Raw genomic sequence first — 18,023 nt, 5'->3', positions numbered from 1 at the left:
GTACAATTGTGCAGTCTGTATTTATTGTTTTGCCTGACTGCAAACACTAATATTACTTTGCTTTTCAGATACATATTTTTCCTTCAGTGACTTACTAAAGGAAGTTAAATTTAAAAAGAAGAATGTGGAGATTTCAATATTTTCACTAAAATTTTTTTTTTTGGATACTTTATCTTGAATTATAGAATTAGTTCAGTATCACCCGACACCTCCTTTGAGCCCAGAATTGCCTGGTAGTTGCCGGAAGGAGTTTAAAGAGAACAAAGAACCTTCTCCAAAGGCAAAGCGGAAGCGAAGTGTGAAGATCAGCAATGTGGCTTTGGAGTCTATGCACTGGCAAAATGACTCTGTCCAGATCATAGCAAGTGTCAGTGATTTAAAAAGTATGGATGAATTTCTTCTGAAAAAGGTACACTCTGCATGCTGAGTTAGGCTCCTAAGTGGCTTTGACCATGGAATGCTTGTTTTTATCAGAATATGGCCCCTATAGATCAAGTTTACATATGCTTCAGTAAGTTAGATGGTCTGTCTGTTCTTTATGAAAAAGATATAACTAACAGGATATGCATTACTCAGACTGGGTGGACAGGAGTTAAGGTTTTATGCTTTACTGTTGACTTGCATTTTACCTTAATTGTCATTATATTCCATGTGTTAAGGTGAGGCTTGTCATTGCATACTTGGAGTTTTTTCTCTGGTAACAGAATGATAGAATAATATAGTGTTAGAAGGACCTTCGAAATCATCTGGTAGTAATAAAACATTGACTGTCTAGTCATGCTTTTACCTCGGTCCCATAATAGCAGGGGCTTGCACTTTCAGGACCATCAGGACCATCATTATTGAAGAACCAATCAATATCACTGTTGTAGTCACCTCTTTTTAATTAGTTGATTGTGTACAAAAACTTTTTGTGGCCCCCAGATGAATGACCTAGATAATGACGACAGCAAGAAAGACACATTAGTGGATGTTGTATTTAAAAAAGCCCTGAAAGAATTTCGGCAGAATATCTTCAGCTTTTATTCATCTGCCTTAGCGGTAAGTTGGACTGTGTTAGGAGATATTCAGTAGTTAACATATGAAAAATTTGTCTATGCTGTAGGAGATAATACAGAGGCTGTGTTCAATGAGAGATTTCTCAAATTCCTTGTTTTTGTTTTAGGAATAGGTAGGGGAAAGCATACTGACTGGTCTCAGATTAATACCTTCCTTCAGTTTCCTTGAGTAGTTTTTTTTCCTCTCTTACGATGTTGAATCTTCTTATAAGATGATAAATTCACATATTATAAATGTGATTCTATGGCTCTCTACCATTTTGACTTCTCATAATCATTTAGCTCTGGCTTTAGCTTCTAATTTTCCTGTGTGTAGAATTATACATTTTTCCCCAGTGGAATTAGAGCAGTTTATGTTCACTGGTTTATGTATATCAGTTTATTTCACTTTCAGATTTACCTTATAATTTTATGACAGTGGTCATATAAAGTTTATGGTTTTAGAAGGCTAAAGTAGATAATAATGCTTTGATCTCTAGAATCTATGAATTTTCATATTCTATAAAATAATTTGTATTTAATCATTTTTCTTTGTTCAGTCTATAATTCATTGTGAAAAGAGAAGTCAGGAGAACTTTCTTGTGTATCCTTTACTTTTTCTTTCTCAGTATAAGAATTTTTGCTTTTTTAAAAACATGAACCATGCAGTCTGAGAGAATAGGAATTTCAGGGCCATAGTAAGAGTAGTAATCAGGCTATAGCAAATGACTAGGTTTGCATAGAGACAACGTTGGCTGTATTTTTCTAATCCTGCTGAACTGCTTATTATGCTCATGTCTTTATCTCTGCTTCATACCTGTATTTCCTAGATTAGGGACTCCGGGTTGTTGGGTGCTCCAGTACGCTTAAATCACATAGGAAGAGCCAAAATTATGAAGTATAGCTTAATAGTGGTTTTCTAACTCTGATCAAAAATGTTCAACTTATTTTGAGGAAGTGAAGGAGAAACAAATTCTAAGTATATATGACACTTTTTGGTCATTTAAAGCGCCCCCCCCTTTTTTTCCCTCTCACAAAAGTTCCAGACCTTATTTAAATAAGTTAAAAGTAATCCCATGTAGATTCCTTTATAAGTAATACAGTGTTTTTCAGGACATGTCATTCTTCTTTGGAAAAATAAAATAATGGTTACCTAATGTATCATTAGGGAAGGATTCAAGTATTTGTTCTTTCAATTTGAGAGTGGAACTATCTAAACAAGTTTCATTTCTGAGGCAATAGGTAATTAAGTGGGATGCAAATAATCTCTATAGCTAAATATAGTTTAAAAGCCAGACTTGTAGAGAAGTTCCCAGGACTTTCTGAAGTTGTTACGTTGTTTAAACTGTTAAGTATTTTGTTAAAATTTAATAGGTTTTATTCTGCAGACATTCCACAGTAGGGCATTTACAGATATAACGTGACCTCATGGGCTTGCCCGTTAGGAAGGATCCTGATCTTTATTCTAAACACTACCCAATACAAGTTGAATCAATCTTCTATGTTTAGAGAATTTCTTTATATAATACCTTACATGTCTTCTCTTATTGCTCATTAGATAGACGATGGGAAAAGCATACGGTATAAAGACCTCTACGCACTATTTGAACAGATTCTGGAAAAGACCATGAGGCTTGAGCAGCGTGATTGGAGTGAATCTCCAGTCAGAGTTTGGGTCAACACTTTTAAAGTGTTTTTAGATGAATATATGAATGAATTCAAGACTTTGGATTATATACCCACAAAGGTAAATATTATATGTTTGATTTCTAAAAGGATACAGTTAAGAATTCTTTTTTTTAAAAGTCTGTTTGGAAGAGTGTTTGATATTTTAGAAAAACGTTACAGGGAACATGTCAACCTAGCACTACTTTAGATAGAGCAAACAATTCAAATTATCTTACAAGTTTATCAGACCGTATTATCTAAACCCTCTGCAATTAATAAGTCTTTGCTGAGTTAAAGTATAACATTGTTTCCTCAACATTATACCCTCTACTTTGATAGAGGTCACTACATGAATTTCCTTTTGAAAAACTGTGGTTAAAGATGTAATTCATTGTATCATTTGATGGCCTTTCTGTAAGGAACCACAAATTATATTTCTTCTTGAGTTAGGTTTTAGGAAAATGTGTGCTTCTGGAAATCTATATAACAGTAATAATATTTATTTATTGAGTGCCAGGAATTATACTAGATGTTGCATATTTTATTTAATTCTTGCTTCAGCCCTATTAAATAACTATTGTAAAATCCATATTACAGAAGACAAAGTTATGTGTTATATGTTTCCTTTCAGTACCCCAGCTGAAATAATTAGGTATCTAATTATTAGGTATCAGGAATACTGATACCTAGTAATTGGGTCCTATTTTATTGATTGGGTCCTATTTTCAGTTATTCTAGTTTATATGTGTTTAAATTTACAAGCCATGTTAACTAACTTTTGAAGTAGTCAGATATAAATTAATCCTTGAAAGTTCTTCTGTTCTAGGTCTAAGTTATACAGAGATTTTTAGTAAGCATATACTGACTTTGTTTATAATCTTAAAGGTTAGGTTTGGATTGTTCTATACAGTGGTTATTAGGAAATGTCATGTATAAAAGAGCCTTCTGTGTCACAAGTGATACCTTTTCATATTTAGCTTTGGGATGGAGAGTATTTTAGAGCCAAAATATGGAAAGTGCAGTCTTAAAAGTTAGTAATCATTCAGTTAATGACTAAAATAAAATAATCATTTAAATTAATATGGAGTGGCTTCTGAACAGAAATAATGTTTAAAAAGATAAGAATCCCTAAAGTATCTACCTTTTATTCTGTTGCTTTTATGAATATTATGTTTCACTGAATTTAAAAATTTTCTTACATTTGCTTGCTAGAACTGCACATTTTCTTTTGAACAATAAAAAGCTGCTTACAGTATTACCTGTGGAGCAAAAATCTCAGCATTTACAAAGAAGAAAGCATGTTTGTCTTTGTTATATCACAGTTTCTGTATTTCTCTCCCATCAGGTGCCAAAAACAGAAAGAAAGAAAAGAAGAAAAAAAGAAACAGATTTAGTAAGTTAAAATCTATTTCTTATGTTAACGAGAAGTAATTTTTAGCAGTGTGAAGTACATTTTACAGTATTTCTGTGGATATATTTAAGGAATATTTACCAGATGCCTACGGGGTTATCATTTACGTCTTTACAAAAATTTACAGTGGCAGACATATCTTGAAATCTATGACTTGTTATCAGTGGTGGCTTCCTAAAATGGCAGAAACGTGAAAATGTTTACTCATGAAAGGTATAAGTAGGAGCTTTTTAACTTTCCCTCCTTTCTAAAAAAAAAAAAAATATTAGGACGATTTAAGATTTTACATATGTAACTACTTCTAATTCAAAAGACATTCCCAAAGGCATTCCAGCATATTTTTCCATTGTTTATGTTCTTTTCTATTGTATTATGTATCTCTATTGTATACTTTATAATACTCTCTGTAATTACAAGGATGACTTAAACCCTATAGGAGGTCATGATTTGCCAGTGAGGGTAGGCATTTAAAAAGTCATTAGTAGAAAATAGTACAAAGTCTCTTGAATTATGGAAAGGGAAAATGAAGGAAAGCTTTACAAAAGAAAAGACATTTTTGCTCATTCTTGACAAAGGAGTAGTAGCTTAGATAGTATCTAGCCAAGGGGAAAGAGTATAGTAGTCCCCGTTCTCCACCGTTTCACTTACCTGCAATTTTATTTACCTGCAGTCAATCTGGAAGCAAATGATCCTCCTACATCAGCCCTTTCTGCTTTACTTTGCACCTTTATGTTATGGAGATGGCTTCCTTCCTTAAACCTCATGAACCACCCTCTGCTAGTGTCAGACTTGTCTTCTGCAGCTTCCTCACCTCTCTCAGCCTTCATAGAATTCAAGAGAGTTAGGGCCATGTTCTGGATTAGGTTTTAGCTTAAGGGAATGTTATGGCTGGTCTGATCTTCTATCCAGACCACTGAAACTTTCTCCATAATAGCAATAAAGCTGTTTTGCTCTTTTATCATTCACATGTTCACTGGAAAAGCGCTTTTAGTTTCCTTCAAGAATTTTTCCTTTGCATTCACAACTTAGCTAACTGTTTGGTGCAGGAGGCCTAGCTTTCAGCCTGTTTCAGCTTTTGACATGCCTTCCTCACTAAGTTTAATCATTTCTGGCTTTTGATTTAAAGTGAGACATGTAAAAAAAAAATAAAACGAGAAATGTGTGACTCTTCCTTTCATGTGAACACTTAGGGCTATTAATCAGCCAGTTTCAATATTATTGTGTCTCAAGGAATAGGGAGGCCTTAGGAGTGGGAGAGAAACAGGAGAATGACTGGTCAGTGGAGCAGTCAGGACACACACCCATTTATTGATTACCTTTGCGCTCTTAGATGGGTGCAGTTTGTGGTGCCCCAAAACAGTTACCAATAGTAACATCAGAGATCACTAATCACAGATCACCCTAACAAATATAATAATAATGAAGCCTTGAAATATTGTCAGAATTACCAAAGTATGACAGAGAGACACAAAGTGAGCAAATGCTGTTGGAAAAATGGTGCTGACAGACTTGTTCAATTCGGGGTTGCCACACACCTTCAGTCTGTGAAATGCAGTGAAGCACAGCGTAACAAAAGGACATATGCTTGTGTTTAAGTCCTTAGCCTGGCTTACTTTTGTTCTCTGAAGGAGGATTTTCCAATTGAGTAACCTTAGACAGCTTAGTCTCTGAGTTTCAATGTACTCATGTATAAAATAGGAATAATGTCACCCACCACTGAGGATTTGGGTGAAGGTTAAACGAGATTATATACTAAGGAAGGGGTAGAGAAGGTAGAGGGCCTGTTATTAACAGGTAGTGCTTAGGCACTTTATACACTTTAAGCCTTGCAAGAATAGTCTTTTTCATGTCTATACAGAAAAGAACAATACCTCAGGATAAAAATGAGCAAAGCATCTGACATTCAAAAAAAGGACAGTAAGGACAGTTCGTTTATTCAACAACTATTTTATTTCAGGGACTATGATAAATCATAGAAATCTTAAATTGACAAATAAATGTTTATACTTGTTAGTCAAATTAAAATGAACAGTGATTTCCTATTTTGTTCATCAGTGGGCAAAACTGAAAATGAATTAGTTACCTAATTTGGAAGGATAAATAAATACAGATTTTTCTCAGTATTGTGAATTGGAGGATCATTTGCATAACCTTCTTGGAGAAGGTGCTTTAACAATCATGTATTTAGTTTTAGAAATATTTAAAAACAAAAAATGTTGACCCAGCAATTACACATGTAGGAATTTAGATATATCACACTTGTTCATGCTGCGATGTACAAGTTTTTTTTATTGAAGAGGGGTTTGTAATAGGGAGAGACTGAAAACAACGTAAGTTTATAAGGAAAGGGTTATATAAACTAGATACACTTATGAAATAGGATGCTGCTTTAACACTAAAGTAAAAGAAGCCATTCTCCAAGGTGTTTTGTTAAGGAGCTAATAATCACTATATAGAAAGCCACCATTTGTATATTTTTAAAAAACAAAAAGCATTTCCATATCTGTGCTCATACACACACTATCTGAATTAGACATAAGAAACTAATATCAAGGATTATTTTCTACAAAGAGGAACTAGTCAGAATCCAGAGGTAAGGAAAAACTTACCTTTTGTTGATTCTATTTTGTACCTTTGATCCATTCAGTATAAAATAACTTCATAAAAACAACTTTAATATTGGGGAGTTCCAATAGAAGAAAATAATACGCATGTGTGTGATTTACAGTTTTATGAATAGAGGAATATCTGTGAGATAAAATGTTAGTATCTGGGAATAATTGAAGCATCACAGAACAAGGCCATATTATGAGACTGGGACGAACTGTGAGGTGAATTTTTTTTTAGTTAGTTGGTTATTTGATTAATTTATTAAGGCAAAAATGACTACTAACACTCCACTGCCAGGCACTTTATTTAACTTTTTCTTTTAAAAAATTTATTTAAGAGCACCTGGGTGGCTCAGTCTTAAGTGTCTGCCTTTGGCTCGGGTCATGATCCCAGGGTCCTGGGATTGAGCCCCGCATCGGGCTCCTTGCCCAGCAGGGAGCCTGCTTCTCCCTCTCCCCCTACCTGCCGCTCCCCCTGCTTGTGCTCTCTCTCTCTCACTGTTTCTCTCTCTGTGTCAAATAAATAAATAAATAAAATAAAAATAAATAAAAGATTATTTCAGAGAGAGACTGCATGCCTGCGCCTGTGTGGGAGTAGAGGAGGGGCTGAGGGAGAGGGAGAGACAGAATCTCAAGCCAACTCTGCATTGAGCACAGAGCCCGATGGGGGGGCTTGATCTCATGACCCTGAGATTATGACCTGAGCCAAAACCAAGAAAGAGTCAGATGCTTAACTGAGCCACCCAGGCGCCCCTATTTAACTTTTAAATTTGAGGCATAATTGACATGAAACATTAGTTTCAAGTGTACAACATAATCATTTAGTACTTGTATATATTGTGAAATGATCACAAGAAGTTCAGTTAACATCTGTCACTATAGATAGTTACAAAAAATTTTTTTCTTTTGATAAGAACTTTTAAGATCTACTTTCTCAGCAACTTTCAAATATGTGATACAGTATTATTAAGTGTAGCCACCATATTCTACATTATATCCTCATAACTTAATTATTTCATAACTGGAAGTTTATGCAACCTTCCCTACAATATATTTTAATAACAGGCAGTGTTGCCAGTCATCATCAATGCTATTCTTTGTCTGGTTCTGTTTTGTCAGGATAATTTCTTAAATTTTTAACTAGTTTTATTCTTAATTCAGAAATTCATATAAACATAATTTAAAATGATATTCATTATAAAGTAAGCCTCTTTTCCAGCCCTTCTTCCTAGATATAACCACTGCAACCAGTTTTTTTTTTTTAATTCCAGAAATATTCTGTGCCTTTGTTAGCATTTGAATGTATATATATTCTCCTTCCTTTTTCAGGATATTCTGAGTGGGATTTTTTATTTTGTTTATAGTTGATTTGTTTATTATAGAAATGTAAATTTGTCACTTTTCTTTATATTTGAGGTTTTTCTTTTTCTTAGACAAATAATTATATGATTATTACAATAATTTTCTTTTACTTTTCCCAGGCGTTTCGCTATTGTTTGATTTGTTTCCTTTAAAAATAGTAATCATCTGGAATCTATTTTAGTCTCAGGTCAGATAGGGATCAAAGTCTGATTTATTTTTAAAAGCATGTCAATTGTCTGAACACTGTTGATATATTTCTTTTTCACTGAAATATCGCTTATATAATATACTTGATTCCAAATGTATTTATATTTAATTTTGAATTTTCTATTCTTATTCATTGATCTGTTTATGCATGTATCAAATCTTTTAAATTACTTTTTGTTTTATCAAATATATGTACATGTATACCCCCATATACACATGACTAAAAAGTCTTGAAGGATATTCTTTTTGTGTATTTAAGTTTTTATTTTAATTCCAATTAGTTAACATACAGTGTTACATTAGTTTCAGGTGTACAATAGAGTGACTCAACACTTCCATACAATACCCTGTGCTCATCACAAGTGTACTACTTAATCCCCAACACCTATTTAATCCAGCCTCTACCACCCTCTTCTCCATTAACCATCAGTTTGTTCTCTATAGTTAAGAGTCTTTTTCTTGGTTTGCCTCTTTCTCTTTGTTTTTCCTTTGCTCATTAGTTTTGTGTCTTAAATTCAACATACGAGTGAAATCATATTGCATTTGTCTTTCTCTGACTTACTTTGCTTAGCATAATACCCTCTAGCTCCATCCATATTGTTGCAAATGGCAACATTTCATTCTTTTTTATGGCTGAGTAAAAACCACATCTTCTTTACCCATTCATCAGTAGATGGACATTTGGGTTCTTTCCATAATTTGGCTATTGGTTGTAATGCTCCTATAACATCGGTGTGCAAGGTGAATACCTAGTAGTACAATTGCTGGATCACAGGGTAGTTCTATTTTTAACTTTTTGAGGAACGTCCATACTGTTTTCCAGAGTGACTGCACCAGTTTCCATTCCCACCAACAGTATAAGAGGGTTCCCCTCTCTCTGCATCCTCGCCACCATCTGTTGTTTCCTGTGTTGTTGATTTTAGCCCTTCTGACTGGTGTGAAGTAATATCTCCTTGTAGTTTTGATTTCTGTTTCCCTGATGATCAGTGATGATGAGCTCCTTTTCATGTGTCTGTTAGCCATCTATATCTCTTCTTTGGAAAAATGTCTGTTCATATCTTCCACCCATTTCTTAACTGGATTATTTGTTTTTTTGGTGTTGAGTTTTAATAAGTTCTTCATATATTTTCCACACTAATCTTTTATTGGGTATGTCATTTACAAATATCTTCTCTCCTTCCGTAGGTTGCCTTTTAGTTTTGTTTATTGTTTCCTTTATTATGCAGAAGCTTTTTATTTTGATGTAGTCACAATAGTTTATTTTTGCTTTTGTTTTCCTTGTTTTAGGAGACATATCTAGAAAAATTTTGCTACGGCTGATGTCAGAGAAATTACTCTTCTCTCTCCTAGAATTTTTATGGTTTCGGGTGTCATATTTAGGTTTTTAATCGATTTTAAGTTTGTTTTTATGTGTGGTGTAAGAAAATGGTTCAGTTTCATTCTTTTGTATGCAGCGCTCCAGTTTTCCCAGCACTGTTTGTTGAAGAGACTGTCCTTTTCCCATTGCATATTCTTAACTGCTTTGTCAAAGATTAATTTACCATATATTTGTCGTTTTTTTTCCCTCGATTTTCTGTTTAGTTCCACTGATCTATGTGTCTATTTTTGTGCCAGTACCATACTGTTTTCATTACTGCGGCTCTGTAAAATAACTTGAAGTCCAGAATTGTGATGCCTCCAGCTTTGCTTTTTCTTTTTCAGGATTGCTTTCTATTCAGGGTCTTTCTATCCCTACTTTTTAATCAAGAAAGGATGCTATATTTGGCGAATGCTTTTCTGCATCTATTGAGAGTATCGTATGGTTCTTATCCTTTGTTTTATTAATGTGGTGTATCATGTTAACTGATTTGTGGATATTGAATCCCCCTGTAGCCCAGGAATAAATCCCCCTTGATCATGGTGAATAATCCTTTTAATGTACCTTTGGATTCAATTAACTAGTATCTTGTTGAGAATTTTTGCATCCATGTTCATCAGGGATATTTGTCTGTAATTTTCCTTTTTTTTACTGGGGTCTTTGGTTTTAGAATCAAGGTAATGATGGCCTTATAGAACGAGACTGGAAGCTTTAACTTTCATTTCTATTTTTTGAAACGGCTTCAGAAGAATAGGTATTAATTCTTCTTTAAATGTTTAGTAGAATCCCCTGGGAAGCCATCCGGCCCTGGAGTCTTGTTTATTTGGAGATTTTTGACTACTGATTCAATTTCTTTGCTGGTTATGGGTCTGTTCAGGTTTTCTATTTTTTTCCTCTGTCAGTTTTGGTAGTTTATATGTTTCTTACGAATTTATCCATTTCTTCCAGATTGCCCAATTTGTTGGCATATAATTGCTCATAATATTCTTTCTTTCTTTTTTTTTTTTTAAGTAGGCTCCACACCCAGTGTGGAGCCCAGCGTGGCGCTTGAACTCACGGCCTTGAGATCAAGACCTGAGCTGAGATCTAGAGTTGGACGCTCAACCAACTGAGCCACCCAGGCGCCCCCATAACATTCTCTTAGAATTGTTTGTATTTCTGTGGTATTGGTTGTGATCTCTCCTCTTTCATTCGTGATTTTATTTATTTGGGTACTTTCTCTTTTCTTTTTGATAAGTTTGGCTAGGGGTTTATCAATTTTGTTAATTCTTTCAAAGAACCAGCTCCTAGTTTTGTTGATCTTTTCTTTTTTTTTTTATTTTCTATATCATTTATTTCTGCTCTAATCTTAATAATTGCTGGTTTTAGGCTTTAGGCTTTATTTGCTTTTCTTTTTCTGGCACCTTTAAGTGTAAAGTTAGGTTTTGTATTTGAGACTTTTCTTGCTTCTTGAGGTAGGCCTGTATTACTATCTTGTTTCAAGTTTCATAGCATTGTGGTCGGAAAATATGCATGGTATGATCCCTGTCTTTTTATACTGTTTGAGGCCTGATTTGTGACCCAGTATGTGATCTATTCTGGAGAATGTTCTATGTGCACTCGATATGAATGTGTATTCTGATGCTTTAGGTCCATCTCCTCACTTTCAATGTGGAGGTGTCTTTAGGTCTAAAATGAGTCTGTTGTATGCAGCATATAGATGGGTCTTGTTTTTTTTTATCCATTCTGACACCCTGTGTCTTTTGATTGGAGCTTTTAGTCTATTTACATACAAAGTCATTATTGATAGACACGTACTTATTGCCATTTTATTACTTGTTTTGTGTGTGTTTCTGAAGATTTTCCCTGATCCTTTCTTGTCTTTCTTACTTTCATGGTTTGCTGATTTTCTTTAGTGATTTATTTGGATTTCGTTCTCTTTATTCTTTGCATGTTTATTAGTTGTTCTTGATACATGGTTACCATTAGGTTTGTACATAAGGTCTTCTTCATATAGTAGTCTGTATTAAGCAGATGGTCTTCTAGGTTTCACCCCATTCTTTTTCTCCTCTTCTCCCCCGTGTTTTAGGTATATGTTATATTTTGTGTCCTTCTTTTGGTGAGTTCCTTGACAGATTTTTTACAGAAATATTCATTTTTACTGCTTTTGTGTGTCTTAGCTTTATGCTTTCACTTTTGATCTCTCCTTTCCACAGTGTCTCCTTCAGTGTTTCTTGCAGGGCTGGTTTAGTGGCCACAAACTCCTTTATTTTTTGTCTGGGAAACTCTTTATCTCTCCTTCTATTCTGAATCATAGCCTTGCTGGATAGAGTATTCTTAGCTGCAGATCTTTCCCATGCAGTACTTTGAATATATCATTGCCACTCCCTTCTGGCTTAGAAAGTTCCTGTTGAAAAATCTGCTAGCTAGCCTTATGGGTTTTCACTTGTAAGTTACTGACTTCTCTTTTCTTGCTGCTTTTAAGATTTTTTTCTTTATCACTATATTTTGTAAATTTAATTACAATATGGTTTGGTGTGGGTCTGCTTTTGTTGATTTTGATGGGAGTTCTGTGTGCCTCCTGTGGATCTCAATATCTCTTTCCTTCCCCAGGTTAGTAAAGTTTTCCACTGTTATTTCTTCAAATAAATTTTCTGCCCTCTTTTCTCTCTCTTCTTCTGGAATTGTGGTAATACGAATGTTACTGTGTTTTATGGAGTCACTCATTTCCCTGGAATAAGTCTGTTCTCGTTTTGCATAATTCTCTCTCTCTCTCTCTCTCTCTCTCTCTCTCTGTTCAGCTTGATTACATTACTCTTTTCTAGGTCATTAATTTGGTCCTCTGCTTCTTCCATTCTGCTATTCATTCTTTCAGGTATGTTTCTCATTTCGTTTAATGAGCCCTTTACTTCTGCTGTGTTGTTCCTTATCTCTGTGGTAAGGGCCTCACTGATGTCTTCCACTCTTTTCTCAAGTCCAGTGAGTATCCTTATAATCATTGCTTTAAATTCTCTATCAGACATGTTACTTACATCTGTTTTGCTTAGATCTCTGGCCATGGCATTGTCCTGTTCTTTCATTTGGGATAAATTTCTCTGTCTCCTCATTTTGTCTGCCTCTCTGTGTCCGTTTTCTTTGTGTCTAGAATGTCACCTATGTTTTCTGCTCTTGAAAATAGTGACTTAACAAAGAGGAGGTGCCGGAGTGCCCCGCAGTGCAGTGTCCCCTGTTCACCAGAACCTGGCACTTCAGGAGAGTATCCTTGCTGTTGTGTCTGGGTCACTTTTCCTTTGAGTGCAGTCATCTGCGCTGACTCCCTGCCTGTTGTGGGCCGTGCTTACTCCCTGTGGTGTTAGTGGGATCCAGACAGGCCAGCTCTGACAGGATATGTCCACCAGGGAACTTGGGAGCAGGGCACATTGTCAGCAAAAGTGGCATTGGGCTACGAGTTTTATGATGGATCCGTGATGCGCTGCGATGGCTTGGGGGCGTGAGGCTGGGTGTGACTGTGCAGTGACGGCTGGATTTCACTGGGCCTGGTATGTGACAGTGGCCGGGGGTGCGTGGCGGGGCAGTGCTGCTTGCTGTGGGGCAAGGCAGCAGCAGTGCACCTGGTAGTTGGGCAGGATGCATGCAGCTTCAATAGAATTTTCCCTGCGGGGTGCCTGGGTGGCTCAGATGGCTAAGTGTCTGCCTTCGGCTCAGGTCATGATCCCAGGGTCCTGGGTTGGAGCCCCGCATCAGGCTCCCTGCTCAGTGGAGAGTCTTCTTGTCCCTCTCCCTCTGCCTCTTCCCATGCTCATGCGGGGTCTCTCTCTCTCTCTTTCTGTCTCTCTCAAGTAAATAAATAAAAACATCTAAAGAAAACTTTTTTTCCTCTGATCCCTGGGCCAAGGCTACAAGTGTCTGTGCAGCCCCACCTCCCCCAGGTGACTGTGTTTTTGCTGGGGGGTGGGAGGAGAAAAATGGTGATTGCAGGCTCCTTCGTTTTCAAAGAAGTCCCCCAAAAGGCTCCCAAAGCATAATTAACATATGGGTCTCCTGTTTGCCCCCAGCATTGTGTAAACTGCCATTTTTATGTTGCCTCTCCATGCAAGCTGCTGTCTCTTTGAGGGCAGTGATCCAGCTATCACTTGCCCTCCCGGTGCTGAGTGTCACCCAGTGCTGAGTCAGCTGACTTTTAAAGCTCCAGGCTCCAGGGCGCCTGGGTGGCTCAGTTGGTTAAGCAACTGCCTTCAGCTCAGGTCATGATCCTGGAGTCCCTGGATCGAGTCCCACATCGGGCTCCCTGCTCTGCAGGGAGTCTGCTTCTCCCTCTGACCCTCCCCCCTCTCATGTGCTCTCTCTCTCAAATAAATAAATAAAATCTTTAAAAAAAAAAAAAAAAAAGCTCCAGGCTCCAAGTCCCATTGCTTTTTCAAACTCATTGAATTCAGCTCCTTTGGGTGTTAAAGCCAAACGTTATGAGGATTATTCTTCCCCATGTGAGCTACCTGGTGCCGGGACCCATCTCTTTGTCTTCTCTGCACATGTAGCTCCTTCCCTCCTGTGGGAAGCCTCCCTCTACTTTTCTGATTTTCCTAACCTTTCAGATGCAGCTTGTTCTCTGTATTTAGTTGTAGAGTTTGTTCTGCCTGTCTCAGTTCACTGTCTGGTTTATTGATTTGGATACGGGTGATACCTGCTTGTAAACATGGGACAGAATGAGCTCAGACTCCTCCTACATTTGTATTTTTAAATTAATACATATTTATTAAGAAACATTGGAAATATAGAGAAAATAGTAAAGAATAAAACACAGTCATTGCTAGAAATAGTCACTATTAAAATCTTGTTCCTTGGAGTCCAAACCTTCCGTGTCCGCCGCGGGAGTTCGAGAGAACAGAGCTAAGATTTCAGAATGACTTCCATCTTGACTTACACGTTTAAAAACCTTCCCAATACATCAAAATGGGCCCTCCAATCTCTAAGACCTCTGAGCTGTTCCTCCCAGCTACGAGCTGCCCCAGCTGCCCAGACCAAATCCAAGAAAACCTTAGCGAAACCCAACATAAGGAATATCGTGGTGGTGGATGGTGTTCGCATTCCGTTTTTGCAGTCAGGCACTTCGTATAAGGACCTGATGCCACATGATTTGGCTAGAGCAGCACTTTCGGGTTTGCTGCATCGGACCAATGTCCCAAAGGATGTTGTTGATTATATCATCTTTGGCACAGTTATACAGGAAGTGAAAACTAGCAATGTGGCTAGAGAGGCTGCCCTCGGAGCTGGCTTCTCTGACAGGACTCCTGCTCACACTGTCACCATGGCCTGCATCTCTGCCAACCAAGCCATGACCACAGGTATTGGCTTGATCGCTTCTGGGCAGTATGATGTGGTCGTGGCAGGTGGTGTAGAGTTAATGTCTGACGTCCCTATTCGTCATTCAAGGAAAATGAGGAAAATGATGCTTGAGCTCAAGATTCTGGGTCAGCGATTGTCTTTAATCTTGAAATTCAGATTGAATTTCCTATCACCTGAGCTCCCTGCAGTGGCTGAGTTCTCCACCAGTGAGACCATGGGCCACTCTGCAGACTGGCTGGCCGCTGCCTTCGCTGTTTCGCGATTGGACCAGGATGAGTATGCGCTGCGTTCACATAGCCTGGCCAAGAAGGCACAGGATGAAGGACTCCTTTCTGATGTTGTACCCTTCAAAGTACCAGGAAAAGATACAGTTACCAAAGATAATGGCATTCGTCCTTTCTCTCTGGAGCAGATGGCCAAGCTAAGACCTGCATTCATCAAGCCCTATGGCACGGTGACAGCTGCAAATTCTTCTTTCCTGACTGATGGTGCATCTGCAATGCTGATTATGGCAGAAGAAAAAGCTCTGGCCATGGGTTATAAGCTGAAGGCATATTTTGAGGGATTTTGTCTGTGTGTCTCAGGATCCAAAAGATCAACTTTTATTTGGACCAACATATGCTACTCCAAAAGTTCTGGAAAAGGCAGGATTAACAATGAATGATATTGATGCTTTTGAATTTCATGAAGCATTCTCAGGTCAGATTTTGGCTAATTTTAAAGCCATGGATTCTGATTGGTTTGCACAAAACTACATGGGTAGAAAAACCAAGGTTGGGTCACCTCCTCTGGAGAAGTTCAACAACTGGGGTGGATCGCTGTCCCTGGGACACCCGTTTGGAGCTACTGGCTGCCGGTTGGTCATGGCGGCTGCCAACAGATTGCGGAAGGAGGGAGGCCAGTACGGCTTAGTGGCTGCCTGTGCCGCCGGCGGGCAGGGCCATGCTATGATTGTGGAAGCGTATCCAAAATAATAGATGATGAAGAGGTGACCTGGAGTTTCTGTGCAACACTCGCACTAGGCAATGCCATTCCAGTGCATTACTAAATGACATCCTTAGTTCCTAGCTCCTCTTAGGAAAACACAACCTGTAGCCTTCTGTCAAATACTTCACAATGAAACCTTGCTAGTGCTCTGAGCTTTCCAGAAATCGTGGCTTACCGCTCTTTCAGGGATTTCCTAGTCACCAGAATCACAGTGATAACGTTTAAGCAATTGTTTTTGGTCTCTGTTTTCATTAAATACTAAGAGTTGCAATTTGGGAAAGAGGTTAGCTGAGATTTGGAGTCATCTTTATAACATTTGCAAATTACACTCTTTCCTGTTTGTGACCTAAAGACAAGTGTTTTCTATAAAATACAAACCAGTGTGCCTAAAGAAACTTAATTACGGAAAAATAATTCAGAGTTTAAATGTTCTTGACAACTTACAATAAATGTTTAGATGTATAAGTACCCTGTGAACCTTAATAAATGAGAAAGTATCGAAAAAAAAATCTTGTTCCTTTTTAATTTTTTTCTCTGATTTGTATTGGTACCGATTAACATCAGAAGAAAAAAATCGGAGATTCATTCTTGTGAACTGGCTGTCATTTGCCTCTAGACGATGTTAGACAGAAATAAAGCCCAATTCTAGCCAAGCTTTCCTTTTATAGACTTCATGCAGATTAACTCTATCCTGTTAATATATCATTTCTTGAGGTAGAATGAATATAGTTACTAATACATAAGCTTTCTGAATTAAACTATAATTCAGTTGTGCTTCCCCAAGTTTTACCAGTTGGATTTTGAATGATCACAGAACATTTCTTGCATAATTTCTAAAGATGGTTGAGTATTCCTTTTGCAATTTGTTGGAGGCTGTTTTTGTGTATTTCCCAGCTTAAATAGAAGTACTTACTTTGGGGCGCCTGGGTGGCTCATTTGGTTAAGGGGCTGCCTTCGGCTCAGGTCATGATCTCAGGTTCCTAGGATTTAGCTCCGCATTGGGCTCCCTGCTCAGCAGGGGGTCTGCTTCTCTCTCTCTCTCTCCCTCTGCCCCTCCTCCCTGCTCGTTCTCTGTCTCTCTCTCTCTCTCAAATAAAAAAATCTTTTAAAAAAAGTACTTACTTTTCCTTAAGCATACTATCCTTTTTTGTGCCTTTGCTCAATTCTGTGGATTCAACTCAATCATTACCTCCTCCCCTCTCCATGATACCTTTTCATCTATAGAAACGTTACTTTTTTCTTTTTGTTTCCATTGTACTTTGGAACTTTTACCATCTGCTATCAATACCTGTTTTCAAAGTCACTGCTTCAGGTCTCATTCTCTTGGTCTGCATCTCAGCCAGCAGAGATAGAGAAAAGGCAACAGAATCCGTAACTCTAGGCATGAACTACAAGTCCCACGCACCACTTATATTCACTCATGTGGCTGTTCATAGATACAAAAGAAGCTGGAATATGTAAACTTTAGATAGACAGTCATGTGCCCAGCTAGAGCTTTGCAACTCTATATTAAAATAAATTCTTTCTAATGGATATTGTTAGCATTCTTTTCTACAAGCAAATACTTATTCCAGTTCCTAACAGATGGTAAGCATCTATAAATATTTAACTGAATGAGTGAATGCACGAGTGATTTGAAAGGGCTGCATGGTCTCCCCTGTACTCTTGTCCAGCCTATTTCTCACTCTTCTCTACTTGTCTTCTCACTGACCTAGATCAGTTCTTGTTTCATTTTTGTTTCTTTCCCCTCTCCTCTCCTCTCCATGGCCCTCCTATCCTTCTCCTCTACCCTGCTCCCTTTTCATTTTGACAGAATTGTAGTTACAGAAAATTTGCAGGAAAAGTAAAAAAACCCCTATGTTTCTTCACCCAGATTTATTCAGATTTCACCAATTGTACCAATATTGTCTCTTTATAGCAAAAGATCTTTGTTGTATTCAGTTGTCATGCCTTTTTAGGCTGTTTTAATCTGGAACAATTCCTCAGTCTTAGGTTTTCATTGCATTGACATTGTTGAGGAACATATACCAGTTATTCAGAATTGTTCCTCAGTTTGAGTTTGT

General features: G+C 37.4%; 1 protein-coding gene and 1 pseudogene across 12 annotated transcripts in view; both read left to right on the top strand.

The window, feature by feature from the left end:
* The window catches only part of MYO9A (myosin IXA), a 346,819-nt gene that overhangs the window by 261,879 nt on the left and 66,917 nt on the right, over positions 1 to 18,023 (top strand). For 11 of the 12 annotated variants that reach the window (XM_073877314.1, XM_025883650.2, XM_025883655.2 and 8 more), the window contains 4 exons: positions 186 to 409; positions 925 to 1,041; positions 2,596 to 2,784; positions 4,051 to 4,098. In XM_073877314.1, coding sequence (XP_073733415.1) covers positions 186 to 409; positions 925 to 1,041; positions 2,596 to 2,784; positions 4,051 to 4,098 — 578 coding nt within the window. The remainder of the gene's footprint in view (positions 1 to 185; positions 410 to 924; positions 1,042 to 2,595; positions 2,785 to 4,050; positions 4,099 to 18,023) is intronic. The other variant, XM_025883654.2, reaches the window with a different exon arrangement.
* LOC112832826 (trifunctional enzyme subunit beta, mitochondrial pseudogene) lies at positions 14,478 to 16,454 on the top strand (annotated as a pseudogene).

The sequence above is a fragment of the Callorhinus ursinus genome, unplaced genomic scaffold (genome assembly GCF_003265705.2).
Source record: "Callorhinus ursinus isolate GAN/ISIS: 27379988/994484 unplaced genomic scaffold, GSC_fseal_2.0 scaffold25, whole genome shotgun sequence".
Taxonomy (NCBI): domain Eukaryota; kingdom Metazoa; phylum Chordata; class Mammalia; order Carnivora; family Otariidae; genus Callorhinus; species Callorhinus ursinus.
The sequence above is the reverse complement of the archived record's forward strand: the minus strand, read 5'-3'. Positions and strand labels throughout refer to the sequence as shown.